Source organism: Microcaecilia unicolor, chromosome 9, assembly GCF_901765095.1.
Source record: "Microcaecilia unicolor chromosome 9, aMicUni1.1, whole genome shotgun sequence".
Classification (NCBI taxonomy): Eukaryota; Metazoa; Chordata; class Amphibia; order Gymnophiona; family Siphonopidae; genus Microcaecilia; species Microcaecilia unicolor.
Genome location: NC_044039.1, coordinates 78,891,622 through 78,908,958, shown reverse-complemented (window position 1 = coordinate 78,908,958; position 17,337 = coordinate 78,891,622). Strand labels below are relative to the sequence as shown.

Sequence of the window (17,337 nt, the reverse complement as noted above, 5' to 3'; positions counted from 1 at the left end):
GCAGGAGCTCTTCGGTCCATGCAGTGCACTATTCACCTTCTGGAGCTGCTGGGGTTTGTGATAAATTACCCCAAGTCCCATCTCCAGCCAGTTCAATCTCTGGAATTCATAGGAGCTCTGCTGAATTCACAGACGGCTCAGGCCTATCTTCCCGAGGCGAGAGCTCAGAATCTCCTGTCCCTCGCTTCCCAGACCAGAGCGTCTTAGCAGGTCACAGCTCGGCAGATGTTGAGACTCCTGGGCCATATGGCCTCTACGGTCCATGTGACTCCCATGGCTCGTCTTCACATGAGATCTGCTCAATGGACCCTAGCTTCCCAGTGGTCCCAAGCCACCGGGAATCTAGAAGATGTCATCCGCCTGTCCATCAGTTGCCGCACTTCGCTGCGCTGGTGGACAAATCGGACCAATTTGACCCTGGGACGTCCATTCCAAATTCCGCAGCCCACAAAAGTGCTGACGACGGATGCATCTCGCCTGGGGTGGGGAGCTCATGTCGATGGGCTCCACACCCAGGGGGTGTGTTCCCCCCAGGAACAAGATCTTCAGATCAACCTCCTGGAGCACCGAGTGGTCTGGAACGCACTGAAGGCCTTCAGGGATCGGCTGTCCTACCAAATAATCCAAATTCGGACAGACAATCAGGTTGCAATGTATTACATCAACAAGCAGGGGGGCACCGGATCTCGGCCTCTGTGTCAGGAAGCCGTCAGGATGTGGCGTTGGGCCTGCCAGTTTGGCATGCTTCTCCAAGCCACATACCTGGCAGGCGTAAACAACAGTCTGGCCGACAGGCTGAGCAGAGTCATGCAACCGCACGAGTGGTCGCTCCATTCCAGAGTGGTACGCAAGATCTTCCAAGAGTGGGGCACCCCCTCGGTGGACTTTTCGCCTCTCAGACCAATCACAAGCTGCCTCTGTTCTGTTCCAGACTACAGGCACACGGCAGACTGGCGTCGGATGCCTTTCTCCTCCATTGGGGGACCGGCCTCCTGTATGCTTATCCTCCCATACCTTTGGTGGGGAAGACCTTACTGAAGCTCAAGCAAGACCACGGCACCATGATTCTGATAGCGCCTTTTTGGCCCCGTCAGATCTGGTTCCCTCTTTTTCTGGAGTTGTCCCTCCGAAGAACCGTGGGAGATTGGAGTGTTTTCCGACTCTTATTTCGCAGAACGAAGGAGCGCTTCTGCACCCCAACCTTCAGTCTCTGGCTCTCACGGCCTGGATGTTGAGAGCGTAGATTTTGCTTCGTTGGGTCTGTCTGAGGGAGTCTCCCGTGTCTTGCTTGCTTCTCGGAAGGATTCCACTAAAAGATTTACTTTTTCAAGTGGAGGGGGTTTGTCGTTTGGTGTGAGAGCAAGGCCCTAGAACCTCGTTCTTGTCATGCATAGAACCTGCTTGAATACCTTCTGCACTTATCAGAGTCTGGTCTCAAGACCAACTCAGTAAGGAATCACCTTAGTGCAATTAGTGCTTACCATTATCGTGTAGAGGGTAAAGCCATCTCTGGAGAGCCTTTAGTCGTTCGATTCATGAGAGGCTTGCTTTTGTCAAAGCCCCCTGTCAAGCCTCCTGCAGTGTCATGGGATCTCAACGTCGTCCTCACCCAGCTGATGAAGCCTCCTTTTGAGCCACTGAATTCATGCCATCTGAAGTACTTGACCTGGAAGGTCATTTTCTTGGTGGCAGTTACTTCAGCTCGTAGAGTCAGTGAGCTTCAAGCACTGGTAGCTCATGCTCCTTATACTAAATTTCATCATAACAGAGTAGTACTCCGCACTGGCTATATGTGTATTGATTGTGGATATCCCTAAAACAAGGTGAGCTTTTGAGAGCCAGTTTTTGGAGCCACAGCATTGATTCAAGTACTTGAAAAGTGATCTGGAGTCATGCTAAGTGGATGCAACATGTTGGGTGCAGTATTTCCATATGGATTCTACACTATCTGCCCATCAGGCCCGGTTTATACATTTATATTAAAGAAACCTCCTCTGTGAAAATCGGATTTTTCAGATTTTTTTACAGGGAACAAAAGATTGGAAGTAAAATGTTTCAAGATTAATCAGACAAAAAATGAAGTCCAAGCTCTAAAAAAACTCTTTATTCTTCAATGGTAGTTGTACGGTTCCTGCCAAAAGTGGTGTCGGAGTTCCATCTTAACCAGTCAATCGTCTTGCCAACATTCTTTCCCAGACCGCATACCCGCCCTGCTGAACGTCAGTTGCACACATTGGACTGCAAGCGAGCGTTGGCCTTCTAACTGGAGCGGACACAGCCCCACAGACAGTCCGCCCAATTGTTTATTTCTTTTGACCCCAATAGGAAGGGGGTCGCTGTCGGGAAACACACCGTTTCCAATTGGCTAGCAGATTGCATTTCCTTCACTTACGCCCAGGCTGGGCTGGCTCTTGAGGGTCATGTCACGGCTCATAGCGTTAGAGCCATGGCAGTGTCAGTGGCCCACTTGACGTCAGCCACTATTGAACAGATTTGCAAGGCTGCGACGTGGTCATCTGTCCACACATTCACATCACATTACTGCCTCCAGCAAGATACCCGACACGGCAGTTGGTTCGGGCAGTCGGTGCTGCAGAATCTGTTTGGGGTTTGAATCCAACTCCACCCTCCAGGACCCGATTTTATTCTGTTCAGGCTGCACTCTCATTTAGTTGTTCTTCGTAGGTCAATTTCTGTTATGCCCTCGCCGTTGCGAGGTTCAATTGACCTGGGTTGTTGTTTTGAGTGAGCCTGAGAGCTAGGGATACCCCAGTCGTGAGAACAAGCAGCCTTCTTGTCCTCGGAGAAAGCGAATGATACATACCTGTAGCAGGTGTTCTCCGAGGACAGCAGGCTGATTGTTCTCACCTACCCTCCCTCCTCCCCTTTGGAGTTGCGTTTTCCTCATTCCTTTGCTTGTCATTCAACTGAGCGGGAACGGTCGCACACGGGCGGGAAGACAGCTGCGCATGTGCGGTGGGCATGCCCTGCGTGTGGGACCTCCCACAAAGTTTTTTTCCGGTTGGAGGGGGCTGCCGTGGACGTCAACCTAGTCGTGAGAATAATCAGCCTGCTGTCCTCGGAGAACACCTGCTACAGGTATATATCATTCGCTTTATTTAGGAATGCCTCAGTCTAGAATTCATGCTTTACAGGTTATCCAAAATGTGTCTGCTCGTATGATTTGTGGAATTGTAAGATAATATTTGAACATGTTTCACCAGTGTTGAAACAATTACGCCTGTTTAGGAAAAAAAAATCTATATACCTGCACTTGAACAGGGCTAGCCCAACCACTAAGTCAGCTAGGCAGTTGTAATATAGCTGATTTATGGAAACATTTGGTACTGTAAATGTGTTGTGGTATTGTCTTTAATGGGAACCTTGCACTTACCTCTTTTTTGGCTACTTGCCTCTCTGGTTTGATGGGTTACAGAGTAATAGGGGAATTTGAAAGTACTGAATCTTTTCTTAATATTTTTCCTTTATTCTCCTTTGTTATGAGAATTGGAACTACTAATTGTAGTGGACTTGAACTGAATAATTTCTGGGGAGGGGAGGTTTCATGATAGCATTGTGCTTATTATTTCAATCAAATTTTTTGTACAAGTTTAGCTTCATTTGTCTTTATTTGAAATTTCATAAATTAAAAAAATGTCTAAAAATGGAATAATCTTATCAATGAGGCAGAGCTAGGGTGGGGGTGGGGCTACAGTGGGCCGGGGCTAGGATGGGGTCCCACCAAATTGGTCTGCATAGGGCCCCGCACTTGCTAAGACCGGCCCTGGCTAGCCTGTCTCTGTGGTGCCATTATGAGTTAAGGTTGCATAGTTCTAACATTAAAAAAGCAGGTCTAGATTTACATCTTTTGGTGGCAAGGCTTCAGATTGCCAATATTGGGTGATTTACAGTAAGCTGCATTCTCCTCCTCTCATGGTTGAAAGCCTGGGAGTACAAATACTGTGTAAAGCATTTTTTAACATTTTGATGCTAAAACTGGGGGGAGGTAAGGTTTTTCAGTTTAGATTGGGATTAGGGCTATAAAAATTGAGTTATTAAAATTATAAGTAGGTTTAGGGATGGTGAAAGTGGGTGTAGGAGGGTCTTGATGGGGAGATGATTTTAATAACAATGTAAACCACTGAGTATTTTGGATTAGGTGGTATATCAAATTCAGTAATAAAGACTGCATTCCTGGGGATGATTTTTAAGAAGATGATGACTAGAACTGGAGGACACTGGGGTCCTTTCATTTACTATAATTATGCACTTAACTCAAGTTAAGTGCATAATTAATAAGTAGGCTCCTTGGAGAATTATGGGGCTTTCGTTATTTAATGTATGTGAAATAACGTCAGTGGTGTGCTGGAGCTGGCTCGCACAAGCCGGTTGTTAAATTTTACAGATTTTTGCGAGCCAGTTGTTGATAGGCAGCGAGCAAACAATCATCTAGGGTTTTTTCTCCTCCTCCTCTAGCCCCCACCCGCCCATGAGCCCCCAGCATACCTCAGCTTCCTACCTCATCATGTCGTCCCTTATGTTCATCATCCTTCCTTCACCACTGCCTGACCAACCCGGAGCCTTTTCTCTGCCAGATCCCACCCACGCATAAGCAGGAAGTTGCATCAGCGAGGCAGTACTCGGCAGAGATAAGGCTCCGGGTCGACCAGGCAGCGTGTTACCACTAGAGCTGCTGGAAGAGTAAGGTTTGAAGAATGGCCAGAGAGGGAATGGAAGCTGAGAGAGGTAGGACTCGCAGAGGAGCGAGAGGGAGATGATGCTGGGTTTGGATGAGGACGGAGACAGCATGAAGTAAAAAAAAAAAAAAGTTGAAGCTATTTAAGTTAGTCTGTTTCCCTTCCCCGCGCAGCTGTCCTCGCCGTTAAAACCAAAACTTATGAGCTGCTGCATCTACGTTGTTCTTTATTGTTGGTAGCATTTTAATTTAATCTCACTTACATTTTCAAACATGCCAGCTTGTACAGCATACAGATATACATAGAGGTAGTAGTAATTTCTTATAAATTGTACTCGGTGTATCATTTGGAGGGGCTGGTTATAGGGACACCTTCTTGCATGTGTTATATTTATGCAGAGATTTTTTTCTCTTGGTAAAGGGCCACTAAAACAGACATTATGTTATAAGAATCAGGTGCTGCATCCATGTTGTTGTTCTTTATTGTTGGTAGCATTTTAATTCAATCTCGCTTATATTTTCAAGCATTGCCAGCTTTTGCAGCATACAGATGTACACAGAGGTCAGAGGAAGTATAGTAATGGAATAACTTTTCATAGATAGAATAGTAATTTGTTATAAATCATAATCAGTGTGTCATTTAGAGGGGCTTGTTATAGGGACACCCTAGCATGTATTATATTTGTGCAGAGATCTTTTTTCTCCTGGTAAAGGGCCATTATAACAGATGTCATATTATAGGATCAGGTGCTCAACATTCAGAGTTTCTATCTATCTATTTATTTAGTTACTTATTTATGACATTTAACCCTGTTATTGGGTGCAAAGATTTTTTTCTCCTGACAATGGGCTTCTAAAACATACAGCATGTTATGGGAATCAGGTTCTCAACGTTCAGAGTTTCTATCTATTAATTTATTTACTTATTTATGGCATTTTATCCCACATTAAACATGATTAGATTGGAACCTGGGAGCATTAAAAAAAAAATTCCCGGAGAGAGTAATGCATAACCCCCCCCCCCCCCCCCCCACCCGGCTCTCTCCCTGGGTATAGCCAGCTCTACAATTTGGGGGGGGGGGGCGCAGAGGTGGATGGGGGGGGGGGGGGATGCAGAGGTGGACTGGGGAGAGAGCCTGTTGTTAAAAATTTACCAGCACACCGCTGAACAACGTATCGAGACCCTCTGTATTGGAAGCATGTTTCTTTTGTGTGTTGCTAATGCAGGCATCAGAAGGAGAAATTTACAGCATATGCATATGCGGCAGTTGTCTTTTATAGGTTCCCTAACCCGCTCTCAAGTCCCCAAGCAGGTTTGGTTTTCAGGTTAACCACAATACACAATTTAACATAATTTTTGGCTGTATGTGTATTGATTGTGGATATCCCTAAAACAAGGTGAGCTTTTGAGCCTTGAGAGCCAGTTTTTGGAGCCACAGCATTGATTCAAGTACTTGAAAAGTGATCTGGAGTCATGCTCAGTGGATGCAACATGTTGGGTGCAGTATTTCCATATGGATTCTACACTATCTGCCCATCAGGCCTGGTTTATACATTTATATTAAAGAAACCTCCTCTGTGAAAATCGGATTTTTCAGATTTTTTTACAGGGAACAAAAAGATTGGAAGTAAAATGTTTCAAGATTAATCAGACAAAAAATGAAGTCCAAGCTCTAAAAAACTCTTTATTCTTCAATGGTAGTTGTACAGTCTTGACCAACCACGGGCATAAAAAACTGGACTCAACATGGGCTGTGTTTCAGCATAAAGCTTTCCTCAAAGGTCTATCAATAGCAACAAAACAAAATATAAATAAATGTGCTTTACAATAAAGATACACATACAGACAGATTTTGTACATACATTTATTCCATATCATATTTTTCTCTGGTATCTGATTAATTATTTTCTTCTCATAGTGACAGATTGGGTTACATTTTATGAGGACATTATTGAGAAGTGAAATGGTAGTTAAGGGGGTCCCATCAGAAGCAGTGGGTTTGGATGTCAGCACAGGGACAAGAATGAGTCTAAGGGACCTCTTTACTAAAGTGCTATAAAGTTTTGCATTTACTGCATGTTAGATGCAAGTTTAAGACCTGATAAGTACAAAGCCTGTGCGCCAGCTGTTGAGGGTATTAAAAGCATGTTCCTGTGTAAGTTACCACACAGAAAAATACTTTTACCATGTGGTAAGTGTACTGACAGCACAGATACTTACTGCCTTGTGAAGAGGGAATAAGTACATCTGTGGATCTGGGGCCCCTGGTTTGTCTGGCGGGGGTCCCCAACCCCCCTGCTTCCTCTCACGTCGCATGCATGCTCAATTTTAGTGAAACTGGGCATGCACGACTGTGCCCCAGACCCCTCAAATGTTGAGGTCTGGCTATGCCCCTTGTATGCAGTCTGTGCACATGCTGTCATGTCTGTTTGGTAATGGTTACTGTGACATCATTTACTTCATGCTCATTCACATGCAGCCTGCTTGGTGCACTTTAGGAAAAGGGCTCCTAAGTCTTATTTGTCCAAACTGACCAAAGATTGGCTTTCTCTATACATAATTTATTGATTTATTTACTGCCTTTAAGGAAGAAATTCACACAAGGCAGTGTACAGCGAGGATAAGTCAAGCATAGGCAATAGACAATTACAGCAGCAAAAATATTCAAATAACAGTACAAGGTATGGCATAGTATGCTATATTACAATGTCAACACAGTATGCAATAAAACATTTTAATAGACAGCATAGAGTGTAAGCAAGGATGAAACATATAGATAAGGTAGAGTAACTGGAGTTAAAAAATAAGGGGACCAATTTAAAGAAAGGTGCAGGAATATAATTTCAGCTAAGGTAGGAGTAGCTCAACATGTTGCTACAGTATGTGCAGCCAGTTTTGTACCTTGTTTGTGTGTGACTAGCAAGTTGGTTACAACTTACGTTAAAGGTTTGGGTGAAGAGCCAAGCTTTCACCTATTTTCTGAATAGTCTTGTCTTAAATGAAGCCCTTCAGGAAGTGTATAATAGGGGCAGTTTTGTAAGTAGTGCGAGAGCCTATTCTGTAACGGTATCCGGACACCCAGAATGCGTTATAGAATACTAGGGCAACCTAGCATCAGCGTGCCTAAAATGTAGGCGCCTGCAGCTAATCCAGCCATAGATCTGTGGGCACCCATGCAACAAGGGCAATTGTAACTTACAGAGTATTCTGTAAGTTGTGCCCGTAAGTGGCAGCACTGCCCATGCTCCAACCATGTGAACGCCTTTTGCATTTATACGCTATGCCATTTTCCATGTGTCTTTACAGAATAGCGCTTAGTTGTTTTGCTGCCACTTAGGACTCAATTCTGTAAATGGTGCCCAAATTTGGGCACTCAAACAAATGCTGGCTAAACGCTGTTCGATGAACAGTGTTCCAAGTTGGGTGCCATTTATTGAGTAGCACTTTGTGCTGGGATGCATGCCCAGTTTTGGGTACGAGGATTTACACCAGTTAAACCTTGGTATAAATTCCCACACCTAAATTAGGCATGGATCCCCCAAATTGTGTAACACTGCATGCAAATCCTAGAAATGCCATTACCCTTCCCTCACCTCTCCCATGGCCACGCCCCCTTTTCAGATCCGCATGAAAAAATTTACATGCACATCTGTATAGAATAGCGACTATAAAAATACATGTGTAAATTCCAATTACTGCCAGTTAATGCCAAATAATTGACAGTGCCCCAATTATTGGTGCTAATTGTCTCGTTAAGCAATTAAATTGTGCAAATTTGGACTTCATATGTAGAATTAGGGGGTTAACATGTACAAGTGGTACTTAAATGCTAATGCTTGGTTATACAGTTACCCTTAATATGTGTACCAGGTAGTGTCTGGCAGGTAGTGGAGTACACATGTGCTTGATTGTGCATATGGGACCCTGCCCAGAAGCTACTCTGTAGTATGCCAGGATGTAGAAGCTCCTGGAGACACCAAATGCCATCCCTACACAATAGCACTGGTGCCACTGTCTTATTTCTTCTGCTGTTGAAGTGCTCCTATTGCTGTCTCATCCAGCCTTCAGGGGTCTGTGGATTCATGAGGGTTAGAGGAGTCAGTATTAGGAGCATAGCAGCAGCAGCAGCAGGAAGAGGACAGCAGTACTGTTCCCTTCCAGGGAGGCTGAGATAGAGGCAAGCACCAGGACTGTTGCAAGAGTTTCATGTGTATCTGCTGGTTCCAAAAATTGGGATTCTTCCAAGTACTTGTGACCCAGATTGGCCATTGTTGGAAACAGGATACTGAGCTAGATGGACCATTGGTCTGAACCAATATGGCTATTCTTATTAATCTAAGGCTTTATACTTAATAGTTCTAGAAAATCATATTAAAGAGCAAATGATCATTTTACTTTAGCAGGAATACATGTCAGGGATTGCTCACTTTTTCTGCGACACATTAATTTCCTTTTCTGGATTTTATTTATTTATGACACTTGTACCCAAGTGTCATAAATCCCAAAACATGCATTGTCCCAAACATGTTTGGGTTCAGTGCGGCCAAACAAATTAAAACAATTATAATAAGTAAACTAAAATAGAAACAACAATAGGCATAATATCAGATTCACCAAAAGATTAACAATTGCAAGCAATTATATAAAAAAACAGTAACTATTTGATGGGAGAAGTCATTACCTTCAGAGGGAAAGTGAGGAGAAGAAAAGGGCCAGACTAACAGTTTGTTGCTAAGTGTCTGCTTCATTGTGGGACCTAGAAGAGATGACTGGTCAATTGGGAGCTGTATATCTTCTTCAAGACCAGACCATTTCAGAGCAAATTTACTTTTTTAAATTATTTGGACTTTGGGAGGGTAGTTTAAAGAGCAGAGTGTCATTGTGATGTAGAAACTGAAGTATCCATTAGTGGAGGCCTAAGGAATTTGACAAGGCACCTCTGTTTTGCAGGAGTTAGCAGGTTACACAGGTGGAGATGTCTCCTTTCTTAAAGAGGACTTTGAACTTCAGCTGAATAAAAGACTGATCTGGGATTCTGTAAGTACCAATATGAATTTTGGTTCATGTTCCCTTTTTCATTGTTAATTCAGCACTATGGTATTTACGTCAGATAGTCTTTAAAGATCACTTCAATTAGAACCAACTAATTGTTTTCATTCTGTTATTAGGTTCTTTCAGCATCTCTTTGGGGTGGGATGTTAGTCCCTATTGGAGAGAAACCATCCAGTATTGCTGACAGGTAAGGTGTCTTCTTAGTCAGTTGGTTTTGATTAACCTAAATTACATTTAATTGGATGAGAGCAAATAGTGGCAGGTTTTCATGCGTTCTTAAACATCAAGAGCAGAAGGGACCATATCAGACATTCAACTAGTGCCTTCAAGTCTGTTTATAGACCAACCTTCCAGGTCTGATTTAAAATATATTCATGAGGTTTGTGCTGTTCCATGAGCACTCATAGTAACATAGTAGATGACAGCAGAAAAAGACCTGCACGGTCCATCCAGTCTGCCCAACAAGATAAACTCATATGTGCTATGTTTTGTGTATACCTTACCTTGATTTGTATGTGCCATTTTCAGGGCACAGACCGTAGAAGTCTGCCCAGCACTAGCCCCGCCTCCCAACCACCAGCCCCGCCTCCCACCACCGGCTCTGCCACCCAATCTTGGTTAAGCTTCTGAGGGATCCATCCATCTACTCAGACCTGAATAAAGTAAACCCAGCTCAGAAAGTTACTACTGCCCATCATGCAGCCACATATTAAGGCTGATTATATATACTGCTGATAATATATTGAAACTTGAAGCTGAGGCTGGCCTAGAGCCCTGTGCAGCATTTCTGAGTTACTAGTCTTTGTTCTGTACTGTTTCTTAATATAGGCTATTATGTTTATTAATTTATCACTACTTTCTGCCAGTAATATTTCTATGTCCCAGATGTGGGTGATTGTGGAGCCCTGTAGTTTAAAACTTTTGAGCTTTTTGTAGCTTATTTTGTATTTTAGAGGTTTAAAATTGGTACTTTTGAATGACAAAATGTGATACTATTATATATTAATATCTATTTCTAATAATTATATATTGAGTAGAACAGCAACTTAAGGGGTCCTTTTACAAAGGCGCGTTAGCGTTTTTAGCATATGCTAAAAATAAACACATGCTAAACACTAGAAACGCCCATATATTCCTATGGGCGTCTCTGGTGTTTAGCACATGCTAAAAATGCGCTTAGTGCGCCTTCATAAAAGACCCCCTAAATCATTAGAGCAGTGGGTTGAGAATTCGGGAAGCCAGATTCAAATCCCACTGCCACTCCTTGTGATCTTAGACAAGTTACTTAAACCTCCATTATCTCAGGTACAAACTTAGGGATTCTTTTACTAAGCTGCGTTAGGCGCTAACACGTGCCTAATGCAAAAATGGACTAATACATGATGCACTCAAGTAGCAGGTGTTCTTTTTTTTTTTCTGTGCACTGAGCACAAATCTTTTAAAACATTTTTTGAGGAGGTGTGTCATAGGCGGAGAGTGGGCATTAGTGCATGCTAACTGGATAGCGCACGGATAATGCGGGAGCCCCTACTGCCTACAAAATAAGTGTCGGTAAGTGCTCCTGCAATAACTTTTTATAATGACCATGCTTTAATGGCAACATTAGTGCATGCAAAAAATTGTTAAAGGAAGAGAACCCCACAAGTACTAATTGCAACAACAAAAACAAAAAGATTCTCTTACAAAACTAAACATTAGCAGTAAATATGTATGTTGAAAATAAGGAGGAAAATGCCTCAAGAAGCTCCCAGCTACAAGCAGTGGGAGCAGGACTGCTTCATCATCGGCAAAAAATCTCCTTAAAAATGGTTACAGTATTTTGAGAATCACAACTGTAGTCAAAAGTATCTTGAACAGTTCATTAGAATAGCGTCACCAGCTTTAAATACTTAGCTAAATAGTCCTTTCTTCCTTCAATATGGTCACAGTCTGCCAGAAGGACCCTAGCAACACTGGCCTGGCAGAGCCTAAATTCACTAAATTGCAGACTAGCACTTGGAGGGGGTCCACTAGGGGAGACTGTCCTGCTTATAATCGAAAGAGAAAAACGCCTATATTGCGACCCATATCAGGAGATGGGCGTCTTTCTCCCGTGGGCGCCCAAATCGATATAATTGAAAGCCGATTTTGGGCGTTTCCAACTGCAATCCGTTGCTGAAACGGGTAAAATTGACGGGGGCGTGTCGGAGGCGTGGTGAAGGCGGAAAAGGGGCGTGGTTATCGGCCGAGGAGAGCTGGGCGTCTTTAGCTGATAATCGAAAAAAAGGCGTTTTTACCGCGATTTTGGGTCACTTTTTTTGGACCCTTTTTTTCACGAACAAGTCCCAAAAAAGTGCCCCAACTGCCCAGTTGACCACTGGAGGGAATCGGGGATGACCTCCCCGGACTTCCCCAGTGGTCACTAACCCCCTCCCACCAAAAAAACCCACTTTAAAAACTTTTTTTCCAGCCTGTATGCCAGCCTCAAATGCCGTTTCCACCTCCATGACAGCAGAATGTGTTCTATCCTGTGACAGCCTTTCCCTGGTTCTGATGTGGCTCTCGGGTGAGTGTGACACCTTTTCTGTTATGCACACTGCAGAGTCACATCAGCAATGCATTGTGGTGGGTGTAGGGTATTGGGCTCCGTGATTCCATTAGCTTGTGGCAAATGCTCACGATGTTGGTAGTTGGTAGGCTCTCCTCCCATGGTGCTTTTCCCCCTGCTTACTGGGTCAGAGTGTGCCCTGTTTTGTTTCCGGTAGTCCATGAGGTAGTGGCCATTTTTGTAAGCCAGTTTTAGATCCCTTTCACGTGTTAGCCACGTTACAGAACTTAGTTCTTACCTTGAATGTGGCTGAAAGAGGGCATTGTACAGCATTATGCCAGCTCTGACCTACTGCTCATCTCAGTACCAGGGAGACTCGTTGCCAGTGGGGCACAACCTCTGAGCTGCAGTTAACTGTAAGCATGCTTATTCCAATAAAGGATGTTTTTGGAGAGATTAGTCTTCAGGTGTCAACTGGTGTGCCAATGTTATATAGCAGCAACAAGTCCTAGAGGCCTGCGTGTATGCACTTTTAATGGGTACCGCAGTGCACTTCAGCCAGGTGGACACAGGCCCATCCCCCCCCCCCTTACCTGTAACACTTGTGCTGGTAAATGGGAGGTCTCCAAAACCCACTGTACCCACATGTAGGTGCCCCCTTCACCCCTAAGAGCTATGGTAGTGTTGTACATTTGTGGGTGTGGGTTTTGGGGGAGGGGGGTTGGGTGCTCAGCACCCTTGGTAAGGGAGCTATGCATGTGGGAGCTGTTTCTGAAGTCCACCGCACTGACCTCTAGGGTGCCCAGTTGGTGTCCTGGCATATCAGGGGGGCCAGTGTACTACGAATCCTGGCCCCTCCCATGACCAAATGGCTCGGATTAGGACGTTTTTGAGCTGGGCATTTTTAGTTTCCATTATCGCTAAAAAAAAACAAACGCCCAGCTGAAAAACGTCCATTTTTTTGAAAATACAGTCTGTCCCGCCTCTTCACGTACCTGTTTTCGGACATAGGCACCCATAGAGATAGGCGTTCACGTTCGATTATGCCCCTCCACGTCATCAGGGCTGCAAAAGGCAGTTGAAAACCTCTGCCCTGTTCTGCTAAGCAAACATATTCTGTGATCGCTCAGTGCTTGGACCCAAAAATGAGTTGAAAGAGGATGGGAGAAACCAATCCAGAAGGAAATAATTTAGACATTTATGGGGTTGATATTCAAAGGAATTTATGTGATTAACTTTGATGTTAAACTGTTTAAATACTTTTAGATTTTAAATTAGGTTTTAAATTAGGTTTAAATACTTTTAGGTTTAAATTAGGGTCTGGCTAACGGCCAGCCAGATGTCCATTTAGAAGAGAGAAATATCGGAGGCATTCCAGAGGCAGAGTTTCAACTTAACCAGACAGTGGTGATTTTTCAGCTGCTTTCTGGTTAAATTTATCTGTTCAAGAAGGACCGTATAAGTAGTTCTGTTTTAAAGAGATAAAATTATCCATTTAAGTGTAGGAGTACATATTCACCAGTCCTACATAAACAATATCTGACATAAAGATAAACATATAAGAAATTTGCTCTGTACAGTGGCAAGCTGGCTGAATATTGTCCCTACTGATCCCTACTGACTGTGGAAAAGGTTATTTGTACTGGGTAGAGTTTCAGCAATAATTTTACCTTTTGTTCCTTAGGTTTTACCTTGGGGGACCAACAAGCATACGTGGATTTAGTATGTACAGCATTGGACCACAGAGCGAAGGTTAGCCTTGGTTACTGTGCAACTCATAATTATTTAGCCTATAGTAGTTCTGATTTTATTATTTGGAGAACAGCTCTAGATCAGAGTCATTACTGCAAATTAAAGATTTTGGAAAATCCTATTAAAATACTCTGTATTATATATTTTTTTTCTCAATTCACTGTGATTATAGCCATTGTACACCTGAAAATATTCTGAATCTGTTTAATTTTATGTGGGCTCTTTTTGAAATTTCTAATCAGGGATCCATTTGATTTTGACTCAAAATGCATCCACAGCATACCTGTACGTTTTGGGTATTATCGACAGAAAGATGCCCAGTTCTGAGTTGTGTTTGAAGCAGGTCTGCTTATGATTCCTCGGGGCAGTGAAGGGGGACAGGCCTGTCCATGGGGCTGAATGGAGAAGGAGGCAGGCCTTCTTGTGGTCCTTAGGGTTGGATACTGAGAAACTTTATTCAATTAAAGAAAAAGTCAAGTTTCCCTTATATTGTGAACATTTGAGGTTATCTGACATGGGCAAAGAACAGATATTTCTCTTTGCAGTGGTTTCCAAGTCAGTCCTGGAGTACCCCCTTGCCAGTCAGATTTTCAGGATGCCCACAATGAATATGTATGAGATTTGCATACAGTGGGGGCAGTTCACAATCTTATACATATTCATTGTGGTATCTTGAAAACCTGACTGGCAAGGGGGTACTTCAAGACTGACTTGGGAAACACTGGTCTAGTGGCTTATATAATTGCTATATTGACGTGAAAGGCTCTCAAGTTTATGGGAAATCAGTACAGATTTTTTTTTTAAGTATAGTTTTGTGAATGGACACAACAGCCATTATATGAACCTGGAAGTCACATTTTGTTCTAAAATTGCCCTCCTTTAATGTTTTATTGCAATAACCATAACTTTGTATTTATGAGTACTACAGGCATAGAATTCCTACAGTGATGTCACTGTAGCCCCATGTATGCTCCTGCATTCTCAATGATACCACTGAAGTTCTGTGTGTAGAGCTACAGTCCTACAGTGATCTGAGATGCGAGAAGTGCTGCTTACAAAACAGTGGAGTGGAGGAGTGGTTAGGGTGGTGGACTTTGGTCCTGAGGAACTGAGTTCGATTCCCACTTCAGGCACAGGCAGCTCCTTGTGACTCTGGGCAAGTCACTTAACCCTCCATTGCCCCATGTAAACCGCATTGAGCCTGCCATGAGTGGGAAAGCGCGGGGTACAAATGTAACAAAAAAAAAATCTTCCATATTAAGAGAGTCCATTCTTAAAAACAGTGCTCAGCTTCTCCTTTAAGGGACTTAAAGCAGCATTTCACCATAGTGACTTTCAGTCATCTGTGTTGATGTTCTTGAATGAAAATATTGTCTCTCTTATTTTTGGCCTTATGTTTGCTTGAGCATTAAGGACTGTCCTCCCTTAACCACCTTCTTGACCCTGTTGGGAAACTGCTCATGGGTTAAAAGCCACCTGAGCTGAGCAAGGAGATCAAGGCAAAGAATTGTGCAGGAGAGAGCATTTCAGACTTCCATCTCCAGAGGAAAGTGGGTTTTATCAGAAGTTCCCACAAATAAAACTGTATTTCTGCACGGAGGGAGGGGGTTCTAGATGGGAGAGTATTGAAAGGTGAATAGGCTCTCCCCCTAACTCCACTTGTGACCACCTTTGACAAGTTTTATCCTTCTCCAGGTAGTTAATAACACTGAGGTAAATTTTCAGTGGCAGCATCAAATGTAATAATTTAAATTCTGGCACCAGCACTGTTGTTTAAAATATGTATATTCAGTGCCACTCTATGTATAGTCAGCAGTGCTGAAAATATGTATATTGATGGTCAGTGCCACCACTGCTGTCTACTTAGTATAGGCCTAATTTAAATAAATTACTCAGGTGGCATCTGAATTTCACTTCTATCCAAATAATTTTATGACTGCTCCCTCATTCTTTCCCTCTTCACCCTTTCATTATACAGATAATGTCAGGCTACTTAGAGGGATTTTGCGGCCTCTACTACCCATATAGTAATTGAAAATCTTTGGATAGCAGACTTACCCGTTCACTAATAGCCGGTGAACATATAAGTCTGGTTGACTAGCAGCTCAGTTGTTTATGTATCGCTCAGTTATTTGAAGCTTCCTTGCCTCCTAGGCTCTGAGAGTGTGCTGCTCAGGGCTGGTCTTAAGGCGAGGCAACCGAGGCGGCTGCATAGGGCCTCACGCTCAGGGGGGCCCCGCACGGCACGCCTCAGGTCGCCCCGCCCCGACTGCAGCTCCAGTCCTCCCTCCCTCTCTCCCAACGGTGCGCGACGACGGCGGCGTGGTGGGGGCGGTCCGCCCCAGATGTCAGCGGGTGGGGGGGGGGGGTGCTCCGAGTCTGTTCCCGCTGCTCCGTCCCACTCCCACTCTGTCCTGGCTTTAAAAAAACGATTTCGAAGCGCCGGAGTGGCAGGCAGCGCCTCGCGTCTGCCCTGCTACTAAAAATCTCTTCGACGTCGTTCGGGCCTTCCCACATTGAGTCCCGCCCTCCTCTGAGGTAACTTCCAATTACCGCGAGGGCGGGCGAGACTCAATGTGGGAAGGCCCGAACGAAGTCGAAGAGATTTTTAGTAGCAGGGCAGACGCGAGGCGCTGCCTGCCACTCCGGTGCTTCGAAATTGTTTTTTTTAAAGGCAGTGAGGTTTTTTTTAAAAGGCAGTGAGGGTGGTGGGCGGGACTCTGATGGGAGGAGGGTGTGGGGTGGGGAGGGGTTCTCAAATGGGAAGGAGGTGGGGAGGAGGTTCACAGATGGGATAAGGGGGTGGGGAGGGGGTTCTTGGATGGTTGAAGGGGACTGGGGTTGGGGAGGGGATTCTCTGATGGGAGCAAGGGACGGGTGGTGAGGGGACTGGGGTTCTTGGATGGGAGAAGGGGACTAGGGAGGGGGTTCTCGGATGAGAGAAGGGGACTAGGGAGGGGGTTCTCGGATGAGAGAAGGGGACTGGCACTGGGGTCTGAGAAGGGGCAATATGGGAAAATGGGGGCCATGCCTGGGGCTGGTGGGAAAATGGGACATGCGTGGGTCAGGTGGGAGAATGGTTCTGAAAAGGGGGGGCCCTAATACAAGGCATGTGGATGAAGGGGGCTGGAACTGGGGGCTGAAAAGGAGGGTAGGTGTGATAAGGGGGCTAGTACTGGGACTGGAGGCTGAAAAGTGGCAGGGGTTGAAACTGGGGACTGGAGGCTGAAAAGGGGACAGGGAGAAGTGGCTGCGGGGCTGGGGCTGAAATGGGGGACTGGTGGGATAGTGGGGCTGGAACTGGGGGCT

General features: G+C 44.5%; 1 protein-coding gene across 2 annotated transcripts in view; it reads left to right on the top strand.

Annotated features, from left to right (window-relative positions):
* SAMM50 (SAMM50 sorting and assembly machinery component) overlaps positions 1–17,337 on the top strand; it is a 153,524-nt gene that overhangs the window by 100,300 nt on the left and 35,887 nt on the right. For both annotated transcript variants that reach the window (XM_030215009.1, XM_030215010.1), the window contains exons 10-12: positions 9,648–9,734; positions 9,866–9,936; positions 13,961–14,028. In XM_030215009.1, coding sequence (XP_030070869.1) covers positions 9,648–9,734; positions 9,866–9,936; positions 13,961–14,028 — 226 coding nt within the window. The remainder of the gene's footprint in view (positions 1–9,647; positions 9,735–9,865; positions 9,937–13,960; positions 14,029–17,337) is intronic.